General features: G+C 41.7%; 1 protein-coding gene across 1 annotated transcript in view; it reads right to left on the bottom strand.

Annotated features, from left to right (window-relative positions):
* The window catches only part of ddx27 (DEAD (Asp-Glu-Ala-Asp) box polypeptide 27), a 58,032-nt gene that overhangs the window by 7,913 nt on the left and 32,790 nt on the right, over positions 1 to 17,329 (bottom strand). The window contains exons 13-20 of the mRNA XM_059980341.1: positions 15,347 to 15,428; positions 14,399 to 14,576; positions 13,750 to 13,856; positions 11,902 to 11,998; positions 9,447 to 9,538; positions 8,811 to 8,934; positions 8,566 to 8,659; positions 813 to 887 (exon numbers count right to left, since the gene is read on the bottom strand). Of these exons, the coding sequence (XP_059836324.1) occupies positions 813 to 887; positions 8,566 to 8,659; positions 8,811 to 8,934; positions 9,447 to 9,538; positions 11,902 to 11,998; positions 13,750 to 13,856; positions 14,399 to 14,576; positions 15,347 to 15,428 (849 nt within the window). The remainder of the gene's footprint in view (positions 1 to 812; positions 888 to 8,565; positions 8,660 to 8,810; positions 8,935 to 9,446; positions 9,539 to 11,901; positions 11,999 to 13,749; positions 13,857 to 14,398; positions 14,577 to 15,346; positions 15,429 to 17,329) is intronic.

Below are 17,329 nucleotides of genomic sequence, written 5' to 3'. Positions count from 1 at the left end.
TTGATTCAAGTAATTCCCTTCAAAATGAAATGTATTCCTTCCAGCTGTCCTATTCCATTAAGTACTGATGATTATACCATAACATTCTCATTGAAGTCCCATTTCAGGTGCTGTGCCCAAGGACTACAGTTCTCCTTGGAACCATAGCTCAACATCAATAAAAGAAGAAAAACAGAATATTGTAAAAACATTCAATAAAGCACTTCATCCAAAACTATCATTAGAAACATTACTACCTCCACACTATCCAGATGGTTTCCACTGAATTTTACAAGGGCATTATATTTGGCTCTAGCCTTCTGGAATTATGAGGAGGACAAAAGAAATGACAAATTTCTCTCTACAAAACCTGTTTCATACCAAATGATGTGCCAAATCTTTACAGAGATGACCCAGTTTTGATACGTGATCACAGTTGAAACATGGTTCTCTACTCCTCCTCCTGCTGAGTGTGTCTATATTAAAACAACAGCAGGATTAGAGTCCGCTGTGATGTCCTGGAAGAACTGAATAAACATCCAAGATGTCTAAGTTAACAGTAGAAAGCTATTTGTATTTGTGGGACTTGCACAACTGACACAACAACTACAAATTAAACATCCTCTTAAATTCAAGCCAGAACACATCAAAATGGAGAAAACATTTACATTTCATCATTTCAAAGGTTACTGAAAGGTCAATGAGTCCTGGGGAGTGGTGAATTGAGGCGATGTTCTGTCTAAATCACCAATCAAAAGTGACATTTTTTTGGAATGGAACAACACATTCAATTCCAATTAGTTGGAAAACCACATTAGTTCAGAAATGCTTACCTCGATTTTGATTTAAATGTGCCCCCTTTCTTACGCTGTGATATTCCAAGTCTCTTTCTGTCTTCAAATGACGGCCTTCAAAGAAACCACGGCGCAATGAATTCAGAAACCGAAATAAAATAATACCTTAGAAATCAAAACTATACAAAAGTGTCCTACAAGGTGAGTTCTGAAGAACCATAGTGGTTGAATAGGGCAGCATTTCTACATCTGCAATAACATTTTCATGAATGTTTGTGAATACTCTAGTCATGTGAATGCCTGGCACTATTTTTTAAATTTGTGATCATGAAATTGCAAGGAGAAAAAGACACTGAGAGGCCTCTGAGCAGTTGCCAGAATGTGGGATATAAATTTCAAAGGGAGGTAAAAAATGCATGTAAAAAGGCAATGTTCCGTTTACAGGTAGATTGGGAAAATCAGATTGTCTAGATCCCAAGAGATGGAATTTGTAGAATGCCTATCAAATCACTTTTCAGAGCAGCTTGTGGTTCAGCCCAATAGGGAAAAGACAGTTTTGGATCCAGTATTGTGTAATGAAGCAGATTTGATTAGGGAGCTTAAGGTAAAGGAACCCTTAGGAGAAAGTGAACATAATAGGATGGAATTCACCCAGAAGTTTGAGAGGGAGAAGTCAGAAGTATCAGTATTACAGCGGAGCAAAGGGAGAGGCATGAGAGAGGGGTTGGCAAAAGATGACTGGAAGGGGACACTAACAGGGAGGATTGGTAGAACAATGGCTGCAATTTCTGGGAGCAATTCGGATAACACAGAATATATATATATATATCCCAAAGATGGAAACAGTATTCTAAAGGGAGGGTGAGGCAACCGTAACTGACAAGGCAAGTCAGAGACAGCATAAAAGGAAAAGAGAGGGCATATAATACAGGAAAAATTAGTGGGAAGTTAAAGGTCTGGGAAGCTTTTAAAAACCAGTTTAGAAAAGATGAGCTATGAAGAAAAGCTAGGCAATAACATCAAAAGTTTATTTCAGATATATAAAGAGTACAAGAGGGGCAAAAATGGATATTGAACTACTGGAAAATGATGGTCCAGTCAGACGCTGGAGAAGTAATAATGAGGGACAAAGAAATGGCAGAAGAACTTAGTATTTTCCATCTGTCTTCACTGTGGAAGACACCAGCAGTACACCAGAAATTCAAGGTGTCAGTGGGCAAATGTAAGTGTAGCTGCTATTACTAAGGAGAAGGTGCTTGGGAAGCTGATGTTACCTGAACCAGATGGACTACATCCCAGGGTTCAGAAAGAGGTAGCTGAAGAGATTGTGGAGGCATTAGTAGTGATCTTTATAGAATCACTAGATTCTTGAATGGTTTTGGAGGATTGTAAAAGCACAGATGTGACTTCACTCATTAAGAAGGGAGGGAGTAAAAAAAATAGAAATCATAGGTCAGTTAACCTGACTTCAGTGGTTGGGCAGATGTTGGAGTCCATTATTAAGGATGAGTTTTTGGGGTAATTCATGGCATGCGACAAATCTTTTGGGATTTATTGAGGAAATAACAAGCAAAACGGACAAAGGAGAGTCAGTGGATGTTGTTTTCTTGGATTTTCGGAAGACCTTTGAACAGGAAGCTGCTTAACAACGTAACAGCCCATGGTATTATAAGACATATATTAGCATTGGCAGAAGATTGGCTAACTGGCAGGAAACAAACACTGGGAATAAAGGTTGGCTAGTTGGCTTCCAGTGACTAGTAATGTTCTGTAGGGGTCTGTTGGGACTGCTTATTTTCACATTATATGCCAATGATTTGGATGACAGAATTGATGGCTTGAGGAAGCAGGGAGTCTGCAGAAGGACTTAGACAAACGGAGAATGGGCAAAGAAGTGGCAGATGGAATATAGTGCAGTAAAGTGTATGACCATGCACTTTGGTTGAAGAAATAAAGGCATAGACTATTTTCTAAACAGGAAGAAATTTCAAAAATCAGAGGTGCAAAGGGAGTTGGGAATCCTTGTGCAGCATTCATAAACGTTAATTTGCAAGTTGAGTCAGTGATGACGAAGGCAAATACAATGTCAGCATTCTTACATGTTTTCCTGAATCCTTACCAAGGCCTTCTTCCGTCCCCTTCTAGATTTCCTAAATCCCTTATCAAGTTCCTTCCTGGTTACTTTATAACTCTCAAGAACTCTGGCTGATCCTTGCTTAGAGTCTTAGGAAAATAAAGCAGAGAAGCAGGCCCATCAAGCCTGTGCCAAACTATCTAAACTGCCTACTTTCAGTGACCTGCACCAGACCATCCATGTACCCATCCAAATGTCTCTCAAACATTGAAATCGAACTCATTCTACACTGGCAACTCGTTCCACACTCTCACAAACCCTCTGGTGTGAAGAAGTTTCCCCTCATGTTCCCCTTAAACTTTTCACCTTTCACCCCTAACCCATAACCTCTAGTTATAGTCCCATTCAACTTCAGTGGAAAAAGCCTGCTTGCATTCACCCTATCTGTACCCCTCATAAATTTGTATATCTCTATCACCCATCTCCGGCCAATCTGCTACATTCCTAAGAATAAGTATTAGCCTATTCAATTTTTCCTTATAACTCAGGTCCTCCAGTCCCAGCAACATCCTTGTAAATTTTCTCTGTCTTCTCTCAACCTTATTTGTATCTTTCCTGTAAGTAGGTGACCAAAAATGCACACAATACTCCAAAATAAGGCCTCACCAATGTCTTATACAATTTCAACATAACATCCCATCTCCTGTGCTCAATACTTTGATTTGTGAAGGCCAATGCGCCAAAAACTTTCTTTACGACCCTACCTGTTCCATCACTTTCAATGAATTATGGACCTGTATTCCCAGATGCCTTCGTTCTACTGCACTCCTCAATGTCCTACCGTCCACTGTGTAAGACCTACCCGGATTGGTCCTACCGAAGTATAATATCCAACACTTATCTGCATTAAAATCCACCTGCCATTCTTCAGCCTTTTCCCCCCAGTTGGTCCAGATCTCACCACAAGCTGATAGTCTTCCTCACTGTTCACTCCACCCCCAATCTTGGAGTCATCCGCAAATTTGCTGAGCTGGTTAACCAATTATCAGCCACATCATTGATATAGATGACAAACAACAAAGGACCCAGCACCAATCTCTGTGGCACACCATTAGTCACAGGTCTCCAGTCAGAGGCAGCCATCTACTACCACTCTCTGGCTTCTCCCACAAAGCCAAGGTCTAATCCAATTCACTACCTCATCTTGAATGTCAAACAACTGAACCTTCTTGGCCGATCTTCCAAGCGGGACCATGTCAAGTGCCTTGCTGAAGTCCAATAAGACAACATCCACTGCCTTGCCTCCATCAACTTTCCTGATAACTTCTTTGAAAAACTCTATGTTTGGTTAGACACAACCTACCACACACAAAGCCACGCTGACTATCAATCCATACCTATCCAAATACTCATATATTCAGTCCTTTAGAATACCTTCTAATAACCTTCCCACAACTGATGTCAGGCTGACCAGTCTATAATTTACTGGTTTATTTTCAGAGCCTTTCTTAAATAGCAGAACAACATCCTCTGGTACCTCACCTGTCACTAAGGATGATTTAAATATCTGTGCTAGGGCCTCTGCAATTTCTGTACTTGTCACTCACAGTATCAAAAGGACCCTTGTCAGACCCTGGGTATTTATCACCCTAATTTGCCTCAAGACAGCAAACACCACCTCCTCTGTAATCTGTATAGGGTCCATGACCTCGCTGCTGCTTTGCCCCACTTCTACAGACTCTGTCCATTTCCCGAGTAAATACAGATGCAAAAGTTCCATTTAAGATCCCCCCCATCTCTTCTGGCTCACATATGATTACCACTCTGATCTTCCAGAGAGTCAATTCCGTCCCTTGCAATCCTTTTGCTCTTAATAGAAGCCCTTAGAATTTGCCTTCACCTTGTCTGCTAGGGCAACTTCATTCCTTCTTTTAGCCCTTCCAATTTCTTTCTTAAGTGTTCTCTTGCACTTCTTATACTCCATAAGTAACCCATTTGTTCCTACCTATACCTTTTTTTCTCCCTAACAAGGGCCTCAATATCTGTTGAAAACCAAGGTTCTCTAAAGCTTTTATCACCTTTTATTCTGACAGACACATAGCCTTGCACTATCAAAATTTCATTTTTGAAAGTCTCCCACTTACGAAGTACACCAGGAAACAGCCTGTTCCAATCCATACTTGCTAGATCCTTTCTGATAACATCAAAATTGGCCTTTCCCAATTTAGAACCTCAACCCGAGGACGAGACACATCTTTTTCCATATTTACTTTGAAACTATTGGCATTGTGATCACTAGATGCAAACTGTTCCCCACCAAACTTCTGTCACCTGCCCTGTCTCATTCCCTAATAGCAGATCAAGCATAGCACACACTCTAGTTGGGAAATTTATGTACTAATTAAGGAAACTTCCCTGAACTTTTGACAAACTCTATCCCATCTAGTCCTTTTATAGTGGAAATACCTTCATATTTCCATTGTGCATTTCCCTGAGCTCATCTATTCCCAAATTACACTCCCAAGTTCCAGCCTAAAATCTAGTCCTTTTATAAACTTTCCTCAGTCAAAATGGGGAAAGTTTAAATCACCTACTATAACAACCTTACGTTTCTTGCAATATTCTGCAATCTCACTACAAATTTGTTCCTCTACATCCAGCGGACTATTGGGTGGTTTAAAATATATCTCCATTAATGTGATCATAGATTTCTTATTCATCAGTTCCACCCAAAAAGCCTCACTAGATGTGTTCTCCAGTCTGCTCTGACATTTTCCCTGACTAGTAACGCCACCCCTCGCTCCCTTTAATCCCATAATATTGAGCTGCCCATCCTGCCCCTTCTGCAAGCAAGTCTCACTAATGGCTATAATATCATAATTCCACGTGTTGATCGATGCCCTGAACTCATCTGCCTTTCCTATAATCTTGTGTTAAAACATACACAGCTCAGGACATCAGCAGCACCATGCTCAACATTTTGATTCCTTACTTTGTCTGAGGTTTTACCATCATCTGTTTCTACAACCTCTGCATTATCTGTTCTGAAACTCTGGTTCCCATCCCCTTGCAACTCTAGTTTAAACCACAAGAGCAGCACTGGCAAATCTTCCCACTAGGATATGAATCCCCTTCCAGTTCAGGTGCAAACTGTCTTTCTGTACAGGTCCCACCTTCCCCTGAACAGAGCCAATAATCCAAAAATCTGATGCCTTCCCTCTTACATCAATTCCTTAGCAAAATGTTAAACTGTTATGATCTTCCTATTTCTGGCTTCACTAGCATGTGGCAAGGGTAGCAATCTTGAGATCACAACCCTGGAGGTCCTGCCCTTTAACTTAGCACCTAACTCCCTGAACTCACTTTGCAGAACCTCGTCACTCTTCCTACCCATATCACTGGTACCTAAATGGATCAAGGCTTCTGGCTGCTCACCTCCCATTTAAGAATGCAGAGGACTCAACCTGAGATGTGCCGGATCCTGGAACCTGGAAAAAACAGACCAGCCCGGAATCTCATTCTTGTCCACAGAACCCCCTTTCTGTTCTCCTAACTAACCAATCCCCTATCACCACAGCTCACCTCTTCTCCCCACTTCCCTTCTGAGTCACAGAGCCAGATTCAGTGCCAGAGACTTGACCACTGTGACATTCCTCTGCTATAGGTCCACCAGCCACCCCACCCCTAAAGAATCCAAAGTGATACACTTATTATTGAGAATGGCCACAGGGGTACTTTGCACTAGATGTTTAACCCCCTTTCCCCTTCTTGACTGTCACCCAGTCTCCTGCGTCCTGCATCTTGGGTATAACTACCTCTCTATATGTCCTTTCTATCACCCTCGCAGCCTCAAATGATTCGGAACTCTTCAAGCTCCAACTCCTTAATGTGTAGTGTTAGAAGCTGCAGCTGGATGCACTTCTTGCAGGTGAAATAGTCAGGGACACTGGACCCTTCCTTCCCACATCCCACGAGAGGAGCATTCAACTGTGTTGCCTGCCATCCCTACTGTTCTAACTGCAAATATAAAGGAAGAAACGATAAATAAGCTGGGGGAAACAAAACATGAACTGACAGCTTTTTTGCCATCTCTCACTAAAGCCTCAAAATTCCCACTTTAACACTGTCCACCCCAGCTAAGACCACTCTGTTTGCCCATGCCTTATTTTAATTTATTCTTGCCAATCAATCCAAATTGCTGATTCACTTCTCAAAACACCAAACTGCTGTGAATCGATGCCTTATGTACTCAATCAGCAAAGCTGAGTGAACTACGTCTTCTCACATTTTGGTTCACCAAACTGCTTCCTAAACTATAGGCATATTTCCTTCTTCCTCGTGACTAGATGTTCCACATCTCTTAGTCAACTCCGGTTCCTTCATCCTAACGTAGGGACAAACTTATCCAACCCTATGCAACTGCTCCCTAAACAACCTTCATATTTCCATTGTGCGTTTCCCTGAGCTCATCTATTCCCAAATTACACTCCCAAGTTCCAGCCTGACAGCATTATAATTCACCTTCCCCCAGTGAAATACTTCTCTATACTTTCTGCTCCTATCCCTAACCAAGGCTATAGTAAAGGTTAGGAAGTTGTGTCACTGTCTCCAAAATACCCATTCACTGAGAGATCTGTCACCTGACCAGATTCATTGCCTAGTACTAAATCCAGTACAGCCACTTCCTCAATCTGAGAACCAATGACTGCCATTTTCTTACAAGTATTCTTTCTATAAGCTAACTTTCAAATGAGCTCATGTTCACTACCAATGTGTTTTCATCTTAGAAAGCACCATCCTACCACTACCACTGGTTTTTACATAGGCATAAACCACACAGCAGAGTGTGTAACAACCCTCCAAATCTTTAGTTTGCTCCAGCCTACAGATCTCCAACAAAACTACGTTAATCTCTTGATGAGCCTGGAACTTCAATCATTCGGCCTTCCCAAGACCCTGGGAAGTAAATCTTACCCCTTCCCTACTACTTTAAAGTACTTTAAAGGAGTTGTGTTTCGTTTACTCATCATTCCATGTAGCTTGCATCATATTTTATTTGATAATGCCCCTCTGCAATGCAAAGAGATACTCGAACCACAAGAAATAGGGCAGATGCTGGAAATCCAGATCAATACACACAAAATGCTGGAGCAACTCAGCAGATCAGATAGCATCCACAGGAATTAATGCATTCAATGTTTCAGGCCGAGACCCTTCTTCAGGACTGGAAAGGAAGAGGGAAGGCACCAGAATAAAAAGGTGAGGTGAGGGGGAAGGAGGATCGCTAGAAGGTGATAGGTGAAGCCAAATGGGTGAAAAGATAAAAAAGGCTGCAGATGATGACATCTGGTAAGAGAGGAGAGTAGACCATAGGAGAAAGGGAAGAGGGGTGATAGGCAGGTGAGAAGGGGTAAGAGTCCAGAGTAGGGAACAGAAGAGGGGAGGGGGGAGGGAATTTTTTTTTACTGGAAGGAGAAATCGATATTTATGCCATTGGGTTGGAGGCTACCTGGAAAGAATATAAGGCGTTGCTCCTCAGCTCTGAGGGTGGCCTCATTGTGGCACAAGAGACCATGGACCAACATGTCAGAACAGGAATGGGAATTGGAATGAAATTGTTTGGGAAGTTACACTTTTGGCAGATGGAGCGGAGGTGCTCAATGAAGAGGTCCCCCAAATGAATTATATAAAATGAAAGCTGCTGTTTGATATACTTACCCTGCTCGATACTGTTTAAGGGCTTTTTGACTTGTATTTGTCAATTCTTCATCAAACACAGACTTTAATTTCTTTATTTTGTTCATTTGATGTCCTTATGATAAAGAAAAATGATCTTTTATTCAGTGTATGAACATTTTTGCAATTATAAAACCAATCAGTCTTTTTCGTAAACAGCACAATGTGTTCTTGGTTCACGAGTACGTTTGTGATCTCATCCTGCATTTGGTCTACAGTCTACCCACCTGCAGCTCGGTTTTGCTCATCCTCGGGCATTACTCGTGCCCTCTTTGGTCTTCGGTTTCGCTTAGCGACACGCTCAGCATACATCTGCGATTTCACTATCTCAAACTGTGTTCTCTCTTCAGCCTGAACGAAATGATAGTACTGCGTCACTTCAATGGCTGCCGTACATCACAGTCGCACCTACTGGCTGAGTTCAGACAGCTTTGAAAATATCGTTACTAGATGTTGCAAATTTACCACTACTATTCTGTCCATGGAAATTGCTTGCTCCTGTATCTATGTGCTTAATGTTTGCTGCATTGTTCCCATATAGAAAGGAGAAGCAATTAAAACTAAAACAATGAGAAATGGTTTCTTTCATTCCCTGTGAATCTTTCTAATTGAATTCTCCATTTCCTCCCTCCACTACTTGTGCGTTGCAAGCCATTCAATTTGCATCACAATAAATCCAGAGCAAGACCTTCTCTGCAAGGCTCCATTTGATTTAGCTGAAGGAATTCAAGCTCCAGATATTCTAAATATTTAACTTTAATCAATTACATGAAGCTTTCTACTGTGATGTCTGAACACAAAATATTTTGCAAGAAAAACACCTCCAGAATACACAGGGACATGAATCTCCCTGAAACACTCACCGTCATTTCTTTCTTTTTCAGGTTTTCCATGTACTCCTTCCTCTTCTTTTTGCCTTTTAGTGCAATGTCAAACTCCTGCAGAGCCTTTGAAACTGTTATTAAGCAAAACATATCAAACATCTCTAGAGTAATGAAGTATTTTCCTGTCAAGTCTTTCCATGATCAAATGCTATATTCAATGTAAACATGCTCCTCATCACTATGGAAAGATTAAAAGTGAAACATCATTACAGTCAAAGGAGTTTCTAAAATAAGTGTGTGTTTCTGTACATGGGTATCCGCACAAGGAAGTGCCTCACATTGGCCTGACTTTACTCAGATGTCCCAAAAGATACCAACCCACTGGCAAAAGTGGCTGGTTATACAACCGAAGTCATCCCCAATACAGCTGATCTCTCTGTTACAGCAGAGTGGGTGTGGTCGTGTCCCTCAAGAACAGCACATATCATGATTTTCCATAACACGATATTTCGTTGGATGTGTGTTGAAAAGAAATTGTATTTATTTAACTCTCCCCCCCATACATAAATTTCATGAAGGAGAATTTTATTCCATACTTCAAATTTTGGGGTAGTGATTCCTGAATTCTGTAAAAGAGAATTTCCCATTAACCATAATGTGGGGGTTGTCTGTACTGGAGCAGCAAATTCTGCCAGTTTGGATTTATTAAGGATTAGGAGAAACAACTCATATCCCTTTTCGATACGAGAACATGGCCATCTTTTATTCTGCTGTTAAGCAGGCAACAGTTCTTGTTAAACTAATGACATTCAATATAAAATGAGATACAATTACTTATTTTCTTTTTATATTTTATGAGTTCCTACCATCAACTGCAAGGTTGGTAAAAATGAGGAGGCTTTGGAGAGGGTGCAGACGAGGTTTATCATGATGCTGCCTGATTTAGAAGGTGAGCTATATGGAGAAGTTGAAAAACTCGGGCTGTTTTCTCCGGAACAACAGAGGGCAGGGGCATATCTGATAGAAGTTTGTGAGATTATGAGAGGCGCAGGTAGGGTGGACAGTCAGAATCTCTTTCCCAGAATAGAAATGTCAAGTACTAAAGGACATGCATTTATGGTGAGAGGAAGTTTAAGGGAGAATTCCAGAGATTCACTGTGATCCAAATGGAGAAATTACTCCTCTTCTGTGGCTTGAATGTCCAATTCCATATGTTGAACCTGAGACCACTGTCCTAGGTACCCACACCAGGGGCTAGTTATACAGAGAGTGATAGGTGTCTGGAATGGGCTTGTCAGGGTCAGTGGATACAACAATGGTGTTTACGAGGCTGTTAGATAGACACACATGCCAGAAATGGAGGGATTTGGATCATGTGCAGGCAGAAGGATTTAGTTTAATTCAGCATCATGTTTGGTGCAGACATCAATGACTGAAGGGCTTGTATCCATGACTACAGGATCAAAGGACAAATGGTCCACTCCTGCTTCTATTTTCTGTTCCTAAGATTACAGCTGATCCTTTCCTGCAGGTCCACTTCATTGAACTGTGTGCATATTCACTGATCCCCATCATATGGCAGAGACTGGGTAGATAAAGTTCTTTTCCCCAAGGTGCAAATTGCAAACAATGGAGGGCACTGGTTTAAGGTGAGAAGGGAGGTTTGGGAGACTTTTTTTTTATATCTAAACACAGAGAGTAGTAATGCCTGAAACACACTGCCAGAGTTGGTGGAATCAGATATAACAGCAATATTACAGACAAGACACATGAAGAGGCAGGGGATGGAGGGATACAGACCAGTGCAGAATGGTGGTATAACTTAGACTGACAGTATAATTGGTGCAGACACAGCGAGCTTTTCCTGTGCTAAATTGTCATGTCCCTTATCAAGCTCTCTCCAGATTATGCTCAATGACCAAGTCCCCATTGCCTTCCTGGTTACAGAGTTCCAGAGATTCACTGTGATCTAAATGGAGAAATTACTCCTCTTCTGTGGCTTGAATGTCCAATTCCATATGTTGAACCTGAGACCACTGTCCTAGGTACCCACACCAGGGGCTAGTGTATCCACTCTTATCATCATTCTACCTACACTGACAAGCCTTGCAAGAAAACCTCTCATTCATCTAATCTCAATGGGTTCAGTCTGCTCGCACTCTCATCACAGAGTGATTCCACATTTCCAAAATAAATCTGATGAACCCTCTTTGGGAAGTACAGCTTTAGGTGGGAAGAACAAGCCTATGCCCTGTGTTCCAGGTGTGGTCTCACCAGAGGTATATGGAACTACATTTCACTCTTACTCAAATTCCCTGGCAATAAAAGGGCAACATTCCTTTTCAGAGTGTTCCTCATAATCCCTCACTGCCACTGGGGTTTCTCCCATATGAATACACTGCGCGAGGACAATCCAGTGCTCCGGACGCTGCTGTGTTCCTGCTGCTCGTCTGCCCCCCAGGAAAGCTATCACCCTGTCCAGGGCGGTGCTGACCTTTCTCTTTCTTCCGTTCCTCTCTGGTTTGGAACCAGGTACGCTCTGGCCTGGTTTCCTCGTCGTCCTTCTGCAACTTGTTTTTTGCAGTATTGATCTGTAGAGAACAAGTAAATCAGATGTCAATCCTATCTGCTAATCAATATCCAAGGTTAGTGGCAGTGCTCTTCCTTCCATCTCAGTACTGGGTTATCAGCAATTCTTTCCACTCTGTACCGCTTAGTGTGAACTAATAGGCTAAGCTGATGCAGTTAGCAGTATACTGGGAATCGTGAAAGAAATGCCCCCAGCTTGCTGAGGTAATTCTTTTCATCTGATCATAGACAAAAATGCTAACTTTTGGTGTACATTCCCTTCATCACAATGTAGAGTGCCAAGCCAGAAAGTACAAACCTGTTTGAATTTAAATTACTTAAAACTTGAGGTATTTATAGAGGGAAAAAAACCCATTACCATACAGACTGAACTTCGACCTGAAAAAATATGAGGTGATACATTTTGGGTAGACAAACTAGGCTATGCTGGATTAAGATCTAAATTGCTATTTAAGTTATTAAAACAAGAGATTCTGCAGATGCTGGATTACACACACAAAATGCTGGAGGAACTCAACAGGTCAGGCAGCATCTATGAAGAGGAATAAACAGTTGACAGTCCTGATGAAGGGACTTGTCCCAAAATGTCAACTGCTTTTTCCTCCCCATAGATGCTGCCTGACCTGCTGAGTTCCTCCAGCATTCTTGTGTATTTAAATTGTTATTTTTCTTGTAACATAACTTTCTTTATGCTTGCTTACAGATTAATTTAACTACCCAGTAGATCTTCAGTTATTTGTAGTATAGTTGGTTCTGAACATCTGTAGCTCTTCTGTAATCCTCAGATGCCATGATAGCATATATTAAGATTTGTGGTTTCACAGGCTATTCCTCATTGAAAAGAATTCCTTATCTAACCAGCTCAGATTTGGTCCAGCTTACAGCAGGGAATTCTTTCTTCCTTGCCTTTTTTCCCTCTTTATTTCTTACTTGCTGTTCCGAGCTGACCCTGTCTGATCTGCACTATGATGGATATTTAATAAAACAACCGTATCCGTAAGATTTGCACCTCATCCTTCACGTCCAACAAACCTTTTGGACATTATCACCTACAGATCCAACAGCTAGGACATACAGAATGAAAACCAGGACTCTTGAAATTACTGAGGAACAGAGGGGCAAGTCTAAAGATTGCCCAAATAACAGCACAGGTATTTAAGAGGCATAGAGGATACTTGCCATGGCACAGAGTAGTAGGAAGTATTGTGCACACTTCTGGCAAGACACTGTAGGGAGGATATGAATGCACTAGAAAGAGTACAGAGGTGATTCATTAGGCTGTTGCTTGGGTAGAATACTTCAGGTAGAGAGACTGGACAAGCTGGGATTGTTTTCCTTGGAGCAGAGCTGATTGTGATGTACAAATTTATGATGGACAAAGATAGAATAGTGGCAGATGTGTCTATAATCTGAGGAAACAGGGTTAAAGTACGGGATAGGAGATATAGAGGGGATTTAAGGAAGAATTTTTTTCACCAAAGTATGTTTGGAAACTGGAACACTCCTTGACATGGTGATAGAGGAAACAGTCAAGAACTATTTGAAGGGGAGGAATCAAGCCAACTGCTGAAAGCTAGTGTTGGTATCCGGTTGCCAGCATGGACCCTTGTGGGCTGAAGGGCCTGTTCCAACACTACACAACACAGTGACCAACTTCGGCCAACACATCTGTAAGTTGGTCATCCTGCAGCTCACTGATAACAGAACAATCACATTGTAAAATGGTTCAAAACTGGGATAAATGTCTCCGTACCTGGGCCTCCGATCGCTGCATCATTTTCTCCTCTTTTTCCAACTGTAGAACAGCATAGATTTCTTTCTCCAGTTTCTCAATCTTCTGTCGGAACTTCATCACCACATCTGTGAGATGAGAAACAAGGACATGAGTACGCAGTCCTATTGAGAGCATCTTAAGTTTACATCACGCACAGAATGCTAGAGGAACTCAGCAGGTCAGCCAGCATGTATAGATAAGAATAGAAAGTTGACTTTTCACACTGAAATCTTCATCAGGACCCTAATAAAGCCTGAAGACACACACTATTTTTTTCACTACTTACTTAATGTAATTTATATACTGTGTATACTTTTAGTATATTTTGTGTTTTGCACTGTACTGCTGTTGCAAAACATTTTTCACAACATATGTCAACGATAATAAACCTGATTCTAAAATTCTTACAAAGTTGAAGACTTGGTATGAATTCCACCCCCGGCTCCAACCCCTGTTGAACCATGTCTCTACCAGGCCAGCACCAAACCCCCATCAGTACCCCACCCAGAAGTCATCAGATGGTGAACAGAATTAGCAGTGTCAGGCAATTGCAAACATGGGGATCCAGATACGGCCCATCAACCTCACCACACCACCCTCCCCCCCCCCCCAAGTACAACGTTCTCACCTTGTGGAATGACACGAGCTTTCACTTCAGTCTTGGCCTTCTTCACAATTTCTTTTAACATTTTCCTTTCCAGCTCACCAGCAAGGGACACAGACCGTCCACTGCGGCCAGCTCTGGCTGTACGGCCCACCCTGTGCACATAATGCTTAATGGTGTTGGGCATTGTGAAGTTAATCACCTGGTGCCAAAAAAAACGTAAAGATTCTCTCACTGACCCCAACCAACGGACCACAGAAGTTCATTTAGTTTAAATTCCTTCCTGCTTGTTAAACACAGATCAGTTTATAAACAATATGATTTCAGTAATGAAGACACAACAAAGCCTGTTATTACAGCATTTTCTACATCAGGACCCTCTCAAAAACAAGGCCTTTAAAGTAGGTAGGATTGTTAGCATATCAAAGCTTTACAGAAGAGCATTACCATTTAGATAGTTTTTATAAGACCCACAGCTCTAACTTCTAACTTCCCTTCAGTGTAAATTTGCTGGTAATCTCACCACCCAAGAGCAGTGTTCTACAGTAATTGATTAAGGGAAAGTGAGAGCTAGCTAACACCAGACCACATCATCACTGTAAATGTGAACATGCAATCACAAGGATGAGCCCTTTAATGTTGCAGAGTGCCACCTATTGCAATGGTTTGAAAGTGCTTTTAGACAGGACTGGCGACAGATATAATCCTCGATGTACGTTATAGCTGCCCCTCATACAATTCAGTGGGGCTGAGTCTGATAACTGTGGGTGCTACCAATGTGCCACTTTGACTTGTGAAATTAATTCAGGGAACTGTTTGGAGGAATCCTTCAAAGCTCAACGTGCTAGAGTGAGATCAGATGCGGTGGCCAGACAAGCCCACCCACAAAAACAAAGGGGAAAAAATCTACAAGATCTATGCCATCTATTTCCCATTAATTCCACCTCTATATGTTTTGACTCTACCACTTACCGTTTTGACTCCTTCAATATCCAGTCCTCTGGCAGCAACGTCAGTGGCTACAAGAATATCGATTTGTTCATCCTTAAAGCGCCTGTCACAATGGAAAAGACAAGTGATGAGCTAACATCACCTTGATATTCTGCAGCAGAACCTCCAGGAAGCACAGTTATATTACCAGTGGTTTAAATTTACAGCTCAAGTTTAAAATAAACTCTTTGACCAGAGGAAACTATACTTAAATTTTTCCTTCTTTATCTTACTTGAAGAAGTAGTCATTGACCAGTACACACTGTATGTGAAAATGAGGCCTTGACAACACACCTAAAAAGGAGCATTTTCTGAGAGATAACCACTTGGGAATGGAAAACTGGAAAAGTTCTTTACCCTGCTCCAGGTTCTGAAGGTTAATTAATTTAAAGCAACTGTTAATTTGGCTGAGATACAACAGTGCCATCATAGATTAAGGACTCATCCTGGAATGCTGGTCTTGTAACCACACCAACTACCAATTCATTTTAAAATACTTGATTCCACAAGAATCAAGCAAAAGCATTTTACAGATAATACTAAATCTGAAATTATATTGCTGCTTGGTAAAGTAAATTTAATGGATTCTGGCAGTTCTTCAAAAAGATCTTAAACTTCAAATGAAGCTCAGATTTGAAGTGCATACTTAGACAATGCAAATCACAAAGCTAAATTAGATCACACCTCTACCTAACACCCACAGAGTCTTCATCAGGAAGAATGGACAGTATTTGAGAGCAGGAACTGTAAGGAATGGGCACAACAAACATGCAAAAATATAGACTACTGGAGGAACTCAGTAGGTTGAGCAGCATCTGTGGGGGGAGGGAAAGAATTTTTGAGTTTCGGGTCAAGACCTTGCATCAGAATTGAGAGCGAAGATATACGTATCAGTATAAAGAGGAGGCAGGAAAGGAGACAGAAGGAGCAAAGGGTGACAGGCAGATAAATCCACCTGAGGGAGTGGGAAAGATGCAGAATTAGGAAAAGAGGTAAGCGGACAACAGATGGAAGCAAAGAAAGGGTAAAAAAAAATGCAAATGGAACCAGCTGGCGAGAGGGTGGAGATTGGAGAGAAATAAGCAGGGACAGAATCAATAAGTAAAGAAGGCAATAATTAGGGGAGAGGTGGAGGGCAGATGAAACCAGATGAGGGAAGGGATTCCATGGGCAAATCGTGTGTGTGGCAGCTGAATGGATCCAGGAGGGGAAGGGGAACGGGAACAGAAAGACTGGAGGTTGGATCTGAAGTGGAGGGGGGGGTGTGGTGGGAGTGAATCACAGGTGATAAGGGTTACCTGAAATTGGAAAATTTGATGCTCATCACATTCCATTGCAGACTACCCTGATGCAATACAAGTTAGCACTGAGCCAAACCCAGATCAGTGTGGGAATGGAAGGAAAGCTGAAATGACTTACAACCAAAAGGTACTCACTCAGCAGAAACTGGAAATTGCTTTGACACTGCATGGCTTACCATTACATTTAGTTTTATCTATAAGGTATAAAATGATTCAGGTACTTAAGGTTGTAATAGCCAATGGTGTCAATGGTATGCATTTCAAATACCCTCTGACAACCAAGTCCAGCTCCAGTCCTTCACGTGTGACTTAGCTAATAAGCCTGGTAGGCTATTGACATTTTAAAACCAATCACTTCAGGCAGATGGGGCTCCTCAACTGTAGTTGGCAGCTCTCCTAGGAGAGGGAAAACTCAGATCTCAAACCTCCGCTAGCTTGTGGCTATAACCACCCACGGGGAAGACTTCAGGAGTACACCCCGATGAAAAACTCCAGAGCTAGAGACCCTAAGGCAGTCCTACATTGAGCTCAACACTGACTGGCAACTTCTGCCATGCCATTGGTGCCCAACTGTATCGGTCTCTGCCATTCCTTTGGATTCACCAGCTGCGTGGAGGGCACAAAATGGATTATTATACAAACTACATCATATAACTATATAACA

This window comes from Hypanus sabinus, chromosome 9 (assembly GCF_030144855.1).
Source record: "Hypanus sabinus isolate sHypSab1 chromosome 9, sHypSab1.hap1, whole genome shotgun sequence".
NCBI lineage: Eukaryota > Metazoa > Chordata > Chondrichthyes > Myliobatiformes > Dasyatidae > Hypanus > Hypanus sabinus.
Note: the sequence above shows the minus strand (reverse complement) of the source record. Positions and strands in the feature narration are given on the sequence as shown.